General features: G+C 40.7%; 1 protein-coding gene across 1 annotated transcript in view; it reads left to right on the forward strand.

Annotated features, from left to right (window-relative positions):
• Window positions 1-16,781, forward strand: part of ABCC4 (ATP binding cassette subfamily C member 4 (PEL blood group)) — a 224,653-nt gene that overhangs the window by 176,792 nt on the left and 31,080 nt on the right. Inside the window, exons 27-29 of the mRNA XM_065414371.1 lie at window positions 5,734-5,823; window positions 6,245-6,417; window positions 11,523-11,628. Coding sequence (XP_065270443.1) covers window positions 5,734-5,823; window positions 6,245-6,417; window positions 11,523-11,628 — 369 coding nt within the window. The remainder of the gene's footprint in view (window positions 1-5,733; window positions 5,824-6,244; window positions 6,418-11,522; window positions 11,629-16,781) is intronic.

Consider the following 16,781-nt stretch of genomic DNA (forward strand, 5'->3'; position numbering starts at 1 on the left):
CTTCTGAAAGGTTGCTGACCCCTGTGCTATTTGCACTGCATCTTAAATATTACCATATTCTGGCTTTGGACTATTGAAGGGATCAAACTCCAGAGCTGAAAACCTTCTCCCAAAAATGTCTTGCCTCTTCTCCTCAAAAAGATGAGTCTTGTTGCTGACCTCTAGAGCATTCTGCATGTGGTATTGCGTGGAAGTTTTCTTTTGAACCTCATCTGCAAAAGAGGTATAAAAAGGGGGAGTAATGGAAAAGATCACAAACTGGATGATGGACAGCAGCAGCAAAACCAATTGTAGCCCAACAGCAGTTCTTACTGTAAATCACAAAGGAGAAACAAGCCCAAGCAGTGATCCACTAGCTATATTCCCTATGTGCAGTAATCCAAGGACACCAGTTAAGCAGCCAGTGAGTACCAGCCTTCCTCTGTCCAAGATTGGACTGGATGATGACCCTGATGCCTACCTCTGAGTAGTGACCAATGTTGTTCAGTGAGGGCAGTTGTTCTAGGCCTTCAATTTATTAACAGAAGAGGCACAAGCCATGTGTTAGGTCCTGGCTGAGGATGATGCTACCAGCTACAAAGCCATAAAGCTGCCATCCTAGACCTGATGAAGGGCATTGGAAGAAAAGTACTTGTGGTGGTTCTGGAAGTAGCCCTTTTCCTCATCGGAGCAGCCACACACCTTTACCCTACAGCTAACTGAAAGAGCAAGCTAGACGTTGCAGCAGAAGAATTTTGTATGACCCACATGCCTTTGGATAGCCGGGCCTATGCAGGTCACCAGATTCCATGGGGACTCTGACCTAGCCTCTGGCCATAATTCCCCTTTGAGGTGGGAACATGGCTCTAGCAGCCATGACTATAGGGTGCTCCCTCTGCAGTGCCCTATTCCTTTCATGAACACATGGCCTAGGAGGCATGTGCTTTGCAGGTAGCTCATCCTATTTGTTTGGGTGACGGGAGGAAACACTTGGTTAGACACCAGTGGGATTTGTTTGCTAGGTAGCATTTTAACTGTTAATTTCCACCTTCCATTCTGTTTTGTTTAATAACGTTGGATCCAGAAGCCTTTTTACCATATTGGTGTCTGAATGTTTGTGGGTCCATCAGCAGGGTGAAGAAGTCAAGGTAGCACTCACTTAATGTACTGTTTTATATGTTTATATTCTATTATCTCTCTTTTTAAAAATAACTGTGAATGTAATAAGAAGGTTAAGAAGCAATGGCTCTTTAATGCCTCTCTTTGTCACCTGGCTTTCTTTTTTCTTTCTTGAGAATAGAAGCCAAACAAAAAGAGGTAGGTATGCTGTTACTAGCAAAGAAATACAATTGGATTGCAGCCTAATGTGGGCCGTCTTTTGTTTCTGCATACTGGAGGCTTCATTAATGCACAGTGGTGCTACTCAGTGGAGTTAGTGACCTTTTTCTATTTAAAGAGGACTTTACATAGACTTAAATTCTTTCTCTTTTGTTTGTGCACAATGTTCTTTTCTCCTGAAAATGGATGATGATCAGTTCATTCAAGGGCTACAGGGTTTTGAGAACTTTAACTACAAATATTTCAGGTGATTTCCACATTTGGATATCTGATCCCAGGTGAACAAAATATAACTTTAGAGATGGAAAACTGCTGATCAAATGCTGTTCCACACCTTGAGCACTCATAATTAATTGTATATGTTATTCATGCAGAAGTTTCCTGACCTGACCATAAAATTATTTTAATAAAGTAAAATGTTGTTATTTTTATCTTGCTAGTTATATAGAAGGTTTTTGTCATAGTCCCCAGGGGTTTTAAGTGTCTGAAGATTAGCAGGTAGGGTTTCTCTTCCAGATAAAGAGAGGTTTGTTTTCTACTAAGTATATGCAAAGGTCTAAGACCAAGGAATGACTTTAATCATTTTGGAGGGTGGGGGAATAATTATATTATAATAAACATTTTGTACTATATTACTAATATTTGTATAAGTAATAAAAAATAGCTACAAAACATGGAGCAACAGTTTGTAGCTGCAATCCTCAGCATTCTCTGGGGAAACTATGTAGTCTAGCTGTAGGCGTTCAGTAAAATATATCATGTAGCATGCTAACTGAGTCACTCTCCAGAGAGTGGTGAGAAACAAGACTGAAGTTTCCTTAAATGTGAATTTAAATACCCACAGAAATAAAAATGTGCTTAGGTTTCTAATTGTTTGCTTGGATGGAACTGTTTGAAGGTTGTGTCTGTCTGTAAATATTATCTGTTACCCTGACTGCAAGCATTTTTACAACAATTATTTACAGGTTTGGCTTATTAACTTCCTCTCATAAAACAGGCTATTTTAAATACTAATCTGTGTCAGAAATGATAATTAAAAATTATCCTTATCTGCTGTTGCAATACGTGTTTGCTTTTAGGATGACTTATAATAGTTATGAACATTTTATAAATTCAGTTTCTTATTTTGCCAACCTATAAAAATAGATTGAATGGAAAATTATCTTAACAATACCTTCAAAACATCTCAAATAACTTATTAAAATGTGTATTGTTAAACAAATTACTTGCAGTGTTGTTTTTTTAAAGAAAAATGTTTCCTCAACCATTCTATTAAACCCCTTTGCTAATTCAACAGGTTTTTATTTAAGTTTCCTGATGCAACAAATACTTTCAAGTACTTGGCACATTACAAGAAAATAAAAAGAAAACAAACACATTATCTTATTACATTTTTGTACCACATTCTGCCATCATCAATACCTTCATAATACTCCAGGAATGGTTTAAAAGTTAACACATCATCATAAAAGGTTTAGGTCCAAATTCTATCCAGATTTTCTTCACCCTCATGCAGGTCCATGGACACCAGTAGGGGTCTTCATCAGGGCAGGATTTAACCTTTAAGATGTGTAATGTCTTTTAAAAAATCATATCATATAAACAAATGTTTACTCTTTTTTTTTTTTAAATGTAGATTTAGAAACTCTGGTAACAAATCAGATATTTCACAGTCCTCAACAGTATGATGATGGTTTTTTTTGGCTTGGATTACCTTGTGTATGACATCAAGAATTACTGACATCCTAACATTTCCTCCAGTCCATGATTCTCAGATTGTGCCATCTCTGCTTGAATATCAGCAGCATTCAGGGCTGTTAGTAGAGAATTCTGGGGTAAAATCATGTCCCTCTTGCTTTTGTTGACTTGAAGATCAGTTTGTGGCATTGGGCTAAAGCTCAGTGGTTCAGCGCTCTCCCACTTTTGTTGCCTTAACCTTTTGATTTCCTTCAGGGCCTTTGGGTAGGAACAAACTTATTTCCTGGTCTTTTCATTCTCTCACACTTCTTCTTCCCTTCAGAGCATGGAGGTCTTTGCCTTCTGGGTCTTCCAGTGTAGTGCCTCTCTGACAGGTCCCTCTACCTCTCCTCTTCATGGCAGAACTGCCCAGAAGACACCAACCAGAGACCAAGCAGTGTTCATCTAACAAGGCAGTTCTGTTTAGCAGCTCAGGAGAGCTTGGCCATGCCTGTCCACAGTTTGTGGACCCTTGCTCTGCCAAGGGGAGAGGCTCTGAGTTGGATTAGTTTGAGAGGGTCTGCCTCCCATCAAGCCACAATATATTCCACACCGAGAGAGAGAACACAGAAAGGAAGGAATAATCTGATCGGCTCACAGGAGGAGGAGTCCAGGCACCCCACACCTGCTCCAGGAGTCCAACCCAGATGAGTCCTGCCACAAGTCTTTAAATAGGACACTTCTCGTTAGGCAAGGGGCAGGCATCCTTTCCAGCTTCCCTTCCTCTCAAGATGAGGCCAGGGAATTTTAGAGGGATACCCTAGGCATTTCTTCTCTTGGATGAGGATCCAGAGGGTGACAACTTCTTTGCAAAGGCTGTCTCTATCCCAAGGAGCACAAAAGAGCACACCTATCCCACCAGTGACTTAACAGTGATTTTACACACCCACACAGAGGCTAAAAAAGGAAGAATGAAAATCTAGCAGGTATGGGTCCCCCTCACCAGATTCCAGTTCCAGCTCATTAACTGATATGGGGTGCTAGAACATGACAATCAAAACAAGATGGGAGGGGGTGGTTTGAACCCCATTTGCTCACTAACTCCATAGGCAGAAAAGTGGGGTGGCCACAACTGAAATCCAAGAGCAGAAAACCCCAAAGTTGATCAGTCCTCAGACTGCAGATCAGAGGCTGCCTTTCCCCTATGTAATGAAGGAAGGAATAGGAACCCTTTTACAAGGGCAAAATGTTTTAGAAAACAAGCTACAACATTTTAGTAAATTCAGGAACCAAGGATGTCATCACATTCCTGCCTGAGGTCTGTGAAGTGGTAGCAGCCCTAACCCAAGGTATGTTTAGTCCCTCCATAGAATGGACTAATAGTATATCCTGGCTGTCTTCACCGGGGGCATTAGGATGCCAGCAGCAGGTCTGAGGGATTCCTACTGCCCCAGCTGGGAGAATAGGCCATAATCATCCTCCTCCTTCTCCCTCTTTGATTCCCTTCACTGGCTCATTGTATTTCACTGTATCAAGTTCAAGCTTCTTAACCTCCCCTCAAGACTCTTTACAACTCTTCCCTCCTTAGTCATTTGCTCATTCTTGTCACCCCCATACCCTGTGCTCTGCCAATTATGTTGTCCTTTAATGCCCATTTGTCTGCTTCTCCTACAAATATCTCCAGACTTTCTTCCACATTGTCCATAATATAGAATTCCCTCCCTGAACTAATCTATACTTCTGCTCCTTTTCTGCTATAACACCTACAAGAAATCAGTCAGTCATGGCTAGATTAAAAAGAAAATTCAGATGATTTGGAACCATCAACTTGGGCATGTATCTAGCCTGTGTAAGTGTGTGTTGTTTTCTTTGCCATCCTGTTCTCTCCTTCGGTTTGTCACACTCAATGTGTTAAGTCTTGTTTGAAATTAGAGTGTAAACTCTAAGGGGCAGTGATTATGCCTTGCCGTGTGTTTGCCTAGAGGTGCCCCAATTCTCTCTTGGTGCTACTGAAGTACAAGTATTAGTATTAACCATCATTAACAGATACATGTGTAGACGTAAATGTTGCAGAAAAGTTGTGAAATCTATTTATCTTTCAGATGCTTTAATGTTAAACTTGGAGGGTTTCTCCAGACTGAAATAAAACAAAAATCCCAACACCTTGTATTCTACCTCTTGAGCCACTTGAGTCTTCTCCTCTGTCTGTGCCTTATATAGGTAGGGAGCAGAGTTTCAAAAGCACCCAAGTATCCTAGGAATGTAAGTGCGTTGAGTTGATCTTGTTGTTGCTTGTTTCCGCTAACAGTGTCGGTGGATTTAATTGCCTCGCTTGTAAATATACTATAAAGTGTTGTGGTGTCAAAAGTAGCACAGATATGCCAGTTCAAGTACAGACAGAATAAATTGTTGCATATATTTCGATTTTGTCAAAATACCTGTATTTGTTTCATCTGTTTTATTAAATATCTTCATGCAGGCTTGTTATGCATTTATCTTATTTTTTCTTCAACATGCCCCTAATACACCTCTGAGTTTTCTTTTCTTTTATTACTTCTGTGATATAAAAAGAATCACAATTGTTTTTTTCCTTGCATTGTACTAGGGATCATTTGTTGTTGTTCTACATGTATGTGCCATGCATGCTTCAAATCAGCTTTACTGTGTTTAAATTCTGTGTTGCAGTATGAAAACTAAGTGTATATAAAAAGTAAAATGTAATGTTGCATTGGTTTGTAGGAGCCCGTTCTGTTCACTGGAACTATGAGAAAAAACTTAGATCCTTTCAATGAATACACTGATGAAGAGCTGTGGAATGTCTTGGAAGAGGTAATTCCAAATATCTGATCATTTGTATCTAATGTTCACATATAAAATAACATTATTCATAGTGTTTATACATATTAGGTTTGATTTGGTTTTGTTGGATTCAGTAAGGATATGGCTGACAGAAGAAAGGAAAGCAATTGTGGGGTGTGTAAATGTATATAAATGTCTCTATATATAACATTGACCTGCTGGATCTTGCATTAATATTTTTTATCATTCAGGATGCAGGTTTGATATATTTTGATTAATTAAAAATAGATTTTTAAACAGTTTTAGACTTAACTGTAGAATTGAATTATATAGTGTGTGGATATGAGTATGAAATGTAAATCTTACATGCTTATTGTTGTGTAAAGCATAACAAAAAATATTTTGTTAAGAAATGAGTTACTCATCCTACAGTGCATTGGCATACCTACAGGTGCAACTGAAGGAGGCTGTGGAAGAACTTCCTGATAAAATGGAGACACAGTTGGCAGAATCTGGATCTAATTTTAGCGTTGGTCAGAGACAGCTCGTGTGCCTTGCCAGGGCAATTCTCAAAAAAAATCAAATTCTGATTATTGACGAAGCAACAGCAAATGTGGACGCAAGGTAAAACACCAAAGGCCATAGTAAAATGAATTATCCTGTTTGTACACGGTTGGTGTAACACAGAGGTGAACTGAAAAGCTTCATATCTTGTGCAGCCTGTGCTGGGGTTTGTGTTTTCATGAAACGCTGATGGCATCACTAATGCCTAATCAGAGCAGGCAAACCAAACACTGTACATGGCTTAAGGGGTTTGATCACGAAAGCTCCCCTGAATGCATCCTGAGAGGGGATAGATACAGGCTCTGTCCTCGGAAAGAGAAAAATATACTTGATTTCTGTGCGTAAATTGACATTTGAAGCTATTTACCCTGCAGCAACCATGGATAAAAGACTCCTTTTGGAAATGCAGATCAGCACTGTCAAGATAACCTCTTAGAGAGACAGAATGGATGAGGCAATATCTTTTATTGGACCAACTTCTGTTGGTGTCTCTCTAATATCTTAGGACCGGCACAGCTACACTGCAAACAAAAGATAATCTCTTGACAGACTTCACAGAATGGAAAGATTCTAAGGCCACCACCATCCTACAAAGATGAGGGACCTCATGATGAAAAAGTTAGGCACAGTGTTGGGGTCTGTTGATCCAGGAAGGGTATCCTGTGCACATAGTGACAAAGACTTGCAAGGAAAAATGACTGTGACAAATAACAAATAATATTTATTAGATCTCATTCCTTCCAAATGCTCAGGATGGTATTCAGTACATACAGTTGGTTACAGATAAAACCCATTAAATAGAGGAACTCAAAATCCTAAGAGATCTTCAAATATTATAGAACTAAAAAATAAAGTAGTCTTTAAAGCTCCTTTGAATACTGGTGAGAATAAGTAAAAGAGACCGTATTTTTTGAAAACACTGCAAATATGCTGCATCAGTTTGAGCTGAACAGATAGTTCCACCAAACTATGGTTTGAGAAAATCCAAGGACAATAAAACAGCAAGTCCCTCAAATAGATGCATTTAATATTTTTATCATCAAAGCACATTGTAGTTCACTCACTGGTCAAAGAATTTATGCCGTATGTTCATGACTGGTCATTCAGTGCACTTTTTTCCACTAGCTGCAATCAGTGGAGTTGCTTTGATATTCAAATATAAAAGGAGTTACAAAAATCAATTCCAGATATAATAAGGATCTGAACAGCATTAGTGAGAAGTCTTGCCTGTAGTATTCCAGCGTGCTATACTTAATATTATTATTTATTTGAATTACCACAGCATGTAGGAGGTCTAGTTATGGAACAGGACCCCATTGTGCTAAGCAGTGTACAAGCACAGAACAAAGAGACGGTCCCTGTTCCAAGCAGCTCACAATCTGTGTATAAGATTAGACAACAGATGGATATAGACAGACGGCAGAGTTCAAAGAAACAATGAGAAAGTTTTGGTCAGCAGGATAGGCAGAGTTCTCTGCACACCAGCAGCCTAACTGTTGTCAAGCTTTTTGTAGGCATCATGGCAAAGGAGAGTAATGCTTTAATCATGCAAGATGATCAGTGCAGGTGGACCTCCTGTGAGGATCAGCTTGCGGGATTGGGGCCTGTTTTGTTTTTGATTTGCTCACTGTAGGTCACTTTGGAGTGGCAATGATTGTAGTTTCCCTGAGGAAAATTAAATTTGGGTGCTAGCAGAGAGAGAAAAACTGACTGAGGAGTTGTGAACATATTGCCACATGCAAAACCTACAGATTTTGTGGCTATTTCTGAGGAGGTAGTACAAATTCTTGATTTCCCCAAAGAAGTCGGTCATTCTATACACAATACAGTTACTTCCACCACTGCAGTGCTGCATATTGCCAAACTGTTTTAGTACTGTGTGAGAGACTGGAAAGATGTGTAATGGTCCAGTGCTGGGAGAAGTTACCCTTCTGTATCAGAATGCCAAACTTCAAAAATTTAAGGGCTGTGTCCAGTGAAACCCTCCCAACTGCAGTTAACTGTACCTTGTTTACCTATAGTAAGTCTATAATTCTGGAAGCAAAGTATCATTGTCAGTTCTTACACTGCCGATAGCCAGGGTGGCACTCCTCTTTCCACAGAAGAAACGGGCTATTTTATTTTCACTTGTATTAAAACCAAAAAAACAAAAACACTAGCATTAGCAATTAATAGACTTCTTCCTGATTCCCGTGGAGTCCAGAACCACAAATTCATCCTTCCACTGAGGTATCTGCCCATGACTCATTTTTGTAACCTCTTCCTGGGAGAGAAGTGGTGCCAGCAGAGAAGCTTTGCAGTGAAGCATGCATTTCATTTCTAAAACCTTTAGAGAAGAAAGTGCCTTTCCTTCTCCATAGATTTTGGGCTGCTAGCTTATTTTTGGCTAAAAAGTGATATTATCTGTGATTTAATCAGACCAATGGAAATTTCATATCCTCTTATTCATCCTCCCCATTTTGACATCTTTATTTTTTTTATTTGCACTATCTATTTAAATTATCTTACTTGACATGTGCTGCAGATATACTGCAATAAAGTAAATGTTTACTAATAGCAACCGTAAGCATTACAATACAAATGATTGAAGAGGTATCAACTTTAACTTGGAGTTTCTTCTCTGAGTTGGTTTGCACTGCAGTTTGCACTACCTTTTTCTTAAAATCTTGGGCGTAGATGTGGTGGTGGACTTTTAAGTAGTGCAACCTAATAGGATGCACATCAGGAAATACTGCAGTCTATTGCCAAATAGGAAATGGTCTAAATATGAAAGTTTACATAAGCCTGGTGGTCTAAGTATTTCACATGATGATTGATGGAAATTTAGCACAAGTTTAGCTTTTCTTCATGGTCATGAAGTTGGAAATTTTATCCCCATGAATAAAATAATTCTGTAGTAGTTAAATGATTCTTAAAAGTTGCACATGAAACCCTTGGCATTACAATTGGAAATGATATGAATCACTTTATTTCTGGCGTTATGTCTTGGGAAATCTCCAGTAATTGAGACTTGTGAAACTTTCTGGAGAATTTACATCCCTTTTTCATCCCCAGATAAATCTGTTTGCATGATGTTTAATTAAAATAGGGTTGGGTTTCCTTGTCAGCTACCGTTATTTGGTTAACGTTCAGATCAGGTTTTTGTTTTCAAACATACATGAAGGATCGGGGCTCTAGTGAAGCTGGTCCACAGAGGTGCCTGATCCCAGTGCGAATTCACCCTGAGGAATGGCAAAGCCACTGCTACTTTGCCTCAGTTTTCCACTGGGTGGGTAGCTGTAATTCACATTGGGAATGGCATTTGCACTCAGTCAGCCCAGGCTCTCTGGCCCACACCCATTTTCCAGCTAAATCTGGGAGGGGCCTTTTTTGAGGCTTGCTTCCTTCCCTCCCTTGTTGAAGGTAAAGTTGCAGCTGCTTTCAACAACCACAACCCCCTTTTCCCCTTCCCTCCAGCAGATTCTCCTCCAAAATCTGCATAAATCTTGGGGTGAATCTGTCTCAGTACCTATCAATGATAGGTTCTATATTATTTTGTAACCTGTGCTGTTTTAAGTATGGGCCCCCACTTTTTTCTAATTAATATGGTTAACTCTTCTTTTGGCAGCCTCACTTTCAGAACTTTTTGAAACTGCACATACACGCAGCCATTGGTTTATTATTAGGGATCAAGGCCTCATTGTGTTAGATTCTGTCCAAAATATAAGCAAACATGGCATCTGCCCTGAAGAACTTACTAATAAAAGATGCAACAAGAGAGTGCAACAAACAATAGGAAGAAAGGAAGGACAAGGATGATAGTAAGTTCGTGTGGCTACAAAGGTTGGCAATGGGCACAACTTGTTTAAACTTTATTTTTAATTGTTTTCAGGATTTCTTATTAAGCTACAACTCCTTGTGCTCCCCTAATGACCCATCAGTAAAAATGGTTCTGAACTTACTGACTGTTCTTTTTAAAAAATTGTTTCCCCCTCTCTTCTATGTAGACCATCTCCAACCACCCTTTTGTCTAGAATTATTGGAGAGGAGGGGTGTATATAAACTATCCTCACAACTGCTTCAGATAGTAGGACCTTCTCTCTTCCCTGGGCTACTGTCTCCCAGGTGACTAAGAGATTGTCAGGGCCCTGGTTTTCCCCCTTGGACAGCAGCAGAGAGAACAGCAGGGGTTAGTCTCTGAGAAGAGGGCAGAAAACCTATTGGTTATGGATTGAGTGCTCTAATACTACCATGGTTTGGGGTCTGAAGGTGCCAGAAGGGCTTGCCTGTGGTCCAGGGCTGCTAGAACAAGAGTGCTCAAAAAGTCTGGCTCCAGGGGAGATGAGGGATGGGTGAGGAGGAAGCTCAGCTGTCCCCCGTAACCCTGCCTCAGTGGCAGTTCTACTGCTCCTGACTTTTCTCCTTTGGGAGAAGACAGGGGCCTTCTTAAGAGGCAGTTTCTTCAGGAAACTCCAAGGAAGGCTCCGCCCACACTGGGACCATGTGCCCCCAAAGTCCTGGTTCCACAGGGAGCTGATGTTCTGCTATCTTTATGTCTTGCATCTCTAGGTAATAAACATATTCATAGGGCTGTCCCCTTTGCTGGAGAGAGATTGTGGGTCCTGAACTACTAAAGAGATGTCTTTTATGTAATATATGGATATTTTTATATTGCTGGGTTAATTTCAATAGGGGATATTTGCTTATTGTAGATACTTTCATTCAGACTCGAAATAAAAAGTTAGATTGACATTCTGGAAGATGTATATAGTGTGAGACCTTTGGATGGATGTGATTTAGCTTGGTGATTAAAGCAGTGGGATCTCTTACTGCACTTGCTGAGGAAAAGGGGGAGCAGGTGCTGATCCCTCAAGTCAGGGAGAAGAAACTGAGCCATTCTCTCCCCCATTTCCATCTTGCTTTAACCGCTGATCTTTGGTGCACATGATAGTGGAAATTTTTTGAAAAAGAAACATTTTCATCCTTAACCTTCAGAATCCTCCCTTTGGGTTTCTTTCATGATGTGCCAAACCATATTGAAGGAAGGACATACTCCAGCACCTCTGCAAATTAGTATTTCCTGATGTTACAGTTATTTACAGTACAATCATAGAACTTCTCTGAAGTCAGATCACTGTTCATGTAGCTCTCTCACTTCCATTTGCACTGCTCTTTCTGTGTTTCAGAACGGATGAGTTGATTCAAAAGACAATCCGTGAAAAGTTTGCCCAGTGCACTGTGCTGACCATTGCACACAGGTTGAACACCATTATCGACAGTGACAAGATTATGGTAAGAAAGTTAACAGCATTGGTTCAAGTTCCCTCTAAATAAGATTGAATAGACGTGGGTTTTTTTTTATTCTGATCCAGGGAGGAAGAGAAGGTGGTTTTGGCAATTATAAATCTATGGAAAACTACCTTGACTAGCAGCTCATAGAAGTTAAGGATGGAAAAAGACCTATTAGATCGCCCAGTCACTCTCTCTGCTGATGCAGCATTGTACTCTACAGTCAGGGTCCCATGTACTCTGCAGACATAGAAATGTATTAAGTATCTTTCATTGCCATCTCTCGCTCCCCCCAGCTCATACCTGAAAAAGACTCAGTGAAGTGCAATCCGTTGATTATTTTTCAGGAGGGGATATTTTTGCTGTGCTCTCCCGGCAACCTGGCTGCAGTCCCTGGGCCTTGGCTCCTGCAATGTTGTTTAGCCTGGGTCATAAAATTCTTCCTCCCCTGTGTGCCAGGGGAAAGAGGGAGCTTGTAGGTAGCTTTAGCAGATCCTCTCCTCAGCTTCCCAGTGCTCAGTTGCTTTGCTGTTCTCCAAACAGCCCCGCTTCCCAGCCTATACTTCTGGTACCTGATCTCCCTCCATCACCTTTATCTCTGCCCCCAGCCCCCACAATCTTACTTCCTGGGTGCAAACTGGACATTTTGGGCTCCCAGGCTTGAAGGAATAACTACCCTTAGTGGGGAAGGTTGCAGGAAGGGTTTGGTAGGCCAGGGAGACAGAAAAGAAAATGTCCAGCACCTGGCTTTAGTAAAATGCTGACTTATTCAGCAAAAATGCTGAATATTTTGGAACATGCCAAATTCCGTGTCTATAGAATTGTGGACCCTGATTGAGATGAATTAAACAGTTCACAGCTCTTAGGATTATTGTTTTAGGTTGTCTGCACTGTCAGGCCGGTATTACTGCATTGGTTTACGCTCAGTTAACTTCTTCAAGGTTATCTTCAAGAACATAAGGGCTAATAACATAATGTGTCTTATACGGGAACAGATTCTGGAGATTAATTTTGTAACAAAAATTGAATTCCACAGTCATTGCATACACATGGCCTTGTCTACAGTACATGAATTAGTGTTTCCCCAAATAAATGTCCTATGCGGTGGTGGGGTTTCCACCACTTCCCTTGAGAGATTATTCAACAGCAATATGAGAAGAGTTGTATTGATATTTTATATATTTTCTTAATTTCATCACATTATAGTATGGATATTTCCTTGTACCATCCTGATATAACTTTCCCTCCTTGATGTCTTCTGCAGCATTCAAATATTTGTATCTCCTCTTTTATAGTCACCAAACCAAACTATGAATACTCAAGTGAGACATTTAAGTCTTTCCTTGTAAGTAAGTCCCTCCAAATTCCTAATTATTAATCACTGTTGTTTCTGTTCTCTGAACTTCCTCCAATTTGTAAGGATCTTTCTGGCATTGATGTGTACAGAACTGCAAACAACACTTCATGTGCAGTTGTCTCAGAGATATATAGAGAAGGACCGTTGCTTCCCTGCTCCGTCATTGTTGTGTCTGAGCAGCCTAAATTTGTATTGGCCTATTTTGCTCCCTATTGTATTACAAACTTGTGTCTGATTTGGTTCCTTGTTCCACTCTGTGTCTTCTAGCCCTCTATCAGAAGTACTGTTTTCCAGATTATTTCCTCCCATTGAATATCTATTGTGACAGACCCAGACCAGTGGGGTACAGGAGTCTGGTAGAGGGCAAATATACCGATCACTGGATGAGTAGTTTTCTGTTCCCTGAGTGACCAGAGCAGGGGCTGCACTAGAGTAATCAGGAACCTGCTAGAACTAGTTCAGGCAGGCTAATTAGGACACCTGGAGCCAATTAAGAAGAAGCTGCTAGAATCAATTAAGGCAGGCTAATCAGGGCACCTGGGTTTTTAAAAAAGAGCTCACTTCAGTTTGTGGTGCGAGTGTGAGGAGCTGGGAGCAAGAGGCGCAAGGAGCTGAGAGTGAGAGGATGTGCTGCTGGAGGACTGAGGAGCACAAGCGTTATCAGACACCAGGAGGAAGGTCCTGTGGTGAGAATAAGGAAGGTGTTTGGAGGAGGCCATGGGGAAGTAGCCCAGGGAGTTGTAGCTGTCATGCAGCTGTTACAGGAGGCAGTATAGACAGCTGCAGTCCACAGGGCCCTGGGCTGGAACCCGGAGTAGAGGGCGGGCCCGGGTTCCCCCCAAACCTCCCAATTGACCTGGACTGTGGGTTCTTCCAGAGGGGAAGGTCTCTGGGCTGTTCCCCAACCCACATGGTGAATCTCTGAGGCAAGAAAATCCGCCAGTAAGCGCAGGACCCACCAAGATAGAGGAGGAACTTTGTCACACTATGTAAATTGTATTTCAGTTTGTTATTTACTGCCCAAGTTTTTTCAGTCATCTGTGCTGTCTTACTATAAGAAACTTGAAAACTGGATATAGACATAGTACATCAAGATGGAGGTCAGCATGTTAAGAGAATGGAATGGCTCATCATCATTATCATCATCATGTTCCCTTTACGCCTCTGGTGTTTAGGGCAGTGACGAAGCTCCTCCACTCCTGTCTGTTTCTGGCAAGGCTTTCAATGGTTCACCAGCTGTGCCCCAGGTCTTTCAACTCGGCTTCCACAGTTTTTCGCCATGTTGTTTTGGGGCGGCCTCATTTTCGCTTGCCTTCAGGTGTCCATCTTATTGCTACTCTGGTGATGGAATCAGTTTCCATCCAAAGCATGTGGCTAATCCATCTCCCACAGCTCCTGGCAATGATGGTGCTCATGTCCTCTTGGCTGCACTGTGTCAATAGATCTTGGTTTGAGATTGATCTGGGCCAAAAGATACGGAGCCTATAATCTCTTGTTGATTGGTTTGAAACGAGCTTGATAGTAGTCAATGAAAGCAACTGCCAGTTGTTAAGTGGTTTACTAGATGTGGATCTGTCATCTCATCTCATTTCTTAGGTCCCAATTATGCTGTTGGTAGCTCACAGCAGACTGCTACTCTTGCACAGAGCCTCAGTCAAGTTAATGCAACTCTGCGTAGGCACAGCTATCCACCCACATGCTATTAATTGTAAGATGAGGGCTTTTGTGGGCACGTACATCACAAAAAGCAACAATAGAAATGACACTAGAGGTCACCCTTATGGTTGAACAGAAGGGTCAAGATTTTACAGAGCTGAAGACTGAAGTACACTCTCCCCCCTAGATGAGGGTGATATTAATAGAAACATCTTTATTAAACTTTTTCTCTCATAAAAGCTGAAATAGGGAGTGTTTTTATTCTCACTAGTTATTTTTTCCTCTTGGACACCATAAACACATTTTAAACCAATAGTCAAGGATTGTAATGGTTGTGTGGTGTATACAAAAATGAAGCATCTGTGCCTCTTGGTGTTCTGGAGCATCATAAACATTAGGCTATGAATTGGCAGATTATAGTTTACTGCTGGGTAGTCACTTCATAAATATTGTCATAATAAGTCATGTAACTGCAAATGCTTACGGTGTAATAATTAAGTATTTCTTCACTGGTGAATACTTCCCCACAAAGACTGTTCTGGTTTTGTTTACTGCCACTATGTTGAACAAAACGCTTGTTCTGAAACAACTGCAACCTAATTAATAGCTTTGTTTATATGTTGGCTACCCAAAGGGATTTCCACTAGTTTTGGTTCATTAGGCACCATTAACATGTTAGGTTCAGAATGCTATTTTATAAAGATGTTTTCACGTTATTAAACATGGTACAGTCATAATGATAGCTACTTAAAAGGTAGACAAATTAAAAATAGTCTTTCTTCCCCTACTGCTCGCTCTCTTATGACTAAAGATAGTTCCTTTGTTGTAGCTCTAGAGTTAGCTTGCTATTTCTGATGTTTTATTGTTTCCTTTTAGCTTATATTACAGACCCCTTTCCTTTAAAAACCCTTTATGTCCACATACAATCCAATCTGACTTCTCTCGGAATGGTTTTGCTGTCCTTTCTAGATTGTATTAAGGAGAAGATTTACAAAGTGTCCCATAGGCTCAGCAAGCTTTACTAGTCCACATCGTTGGCTTGAGAATTCTGCAAGAATTTGCAGGGGGGAGAAACATAATACAGAAAGAATGAGAAATTTAATACCTATTGTGAGCCATTAAGAAACCTCTTTTCTTCAAGTCACTACACAGAGCTTTTCCTGGCTTGGAGCCACTTACAGCTGGTTTCCAGTAGCTATGAGTGAGACTTAATCTTCTCTCACTACACTAGCAGCAAGAAAGACACCAACATGAAACTATTGGCTCTGCCTCCAAAAGATCAGAAGCATTGTACACCATTGAAAATAAGAACATAAGAACGACTGTACTGGGTCAAACCAATGGTGCATCTAGCTCAGAATTCTGTCTTCCAACAGTGGCCAATGCCAGGTGCTTCAGAGAGGCAGAACAGGCAATCTTCGAGTCATCCACTCCCAGCTTCTGGCAGTCAGAGGCTAAACGGCAGTGTCTATGGAAGAGATACTTTTAAACAAAAGTATACTTTAAAAAAAAAATCTGCATTCATATATACATGTACCTTATGGGAAGTGACCTATTAAAGAGGCTAGAAGGATTCTGGAATTGTAAAAAACAAAAGAAAACCAAAATAGTGTTCCGTATTCTTACAACAGCAAGAGACTGTTCTTCATTGTGGAAGTAGCACATGTGGTAGCCCTAAATAAATATATTCCGTGTATGCAAACTAGCCTTAATGGATGATTCAGGTTAATAAACAAATTACTCAAAAGTCAGAGAATTTCAAAAGTTAAGGCTAAATAATTAACCTTAACTGTATTCCCTTTGTGCACATATTTTCAGATATGGGCTCTCAATATTACAATGTGTTATTTCTTAAATACAAATGTGTAACTGTGACAAGGTATGTAAAGCCCACACCAGGCAGGAAGGGGTTAAGGAGCTGCTCTGCGCTGGAGTGGTCCACACTTGTGAGTCATGTCAAGAATGGAGGAGGAGGAGCTCTGGGAGGAGAACTGAATGCTCAACTTCCTAGCTCCCAGGGAAAAGCCTGGCAGAGAGCAGAGCCTACACCCTCACTGAAAAGAAGGCCCAAGTCACATGAGGCAAAGGAGGCTGTATCTTATTCCTTCCATTGTTGGTGAACCAGTGGACGTGGAGCTGGATT

This window comes from Emys orbicularis, chromosome 1 (genome assembly GCF_028017835.1).
Source record: "Emys orbicularis isolate rEmyOrb1 chromosome 1, rEmyOrb1.hap1, whole genome shotgun sequence".
NCBI classification, from domain to species: domain Eukaryota; kingdom Metazoa; phylum Chordata; order Testudines; family Emydidae; genus Emys; species Emys orbicularis.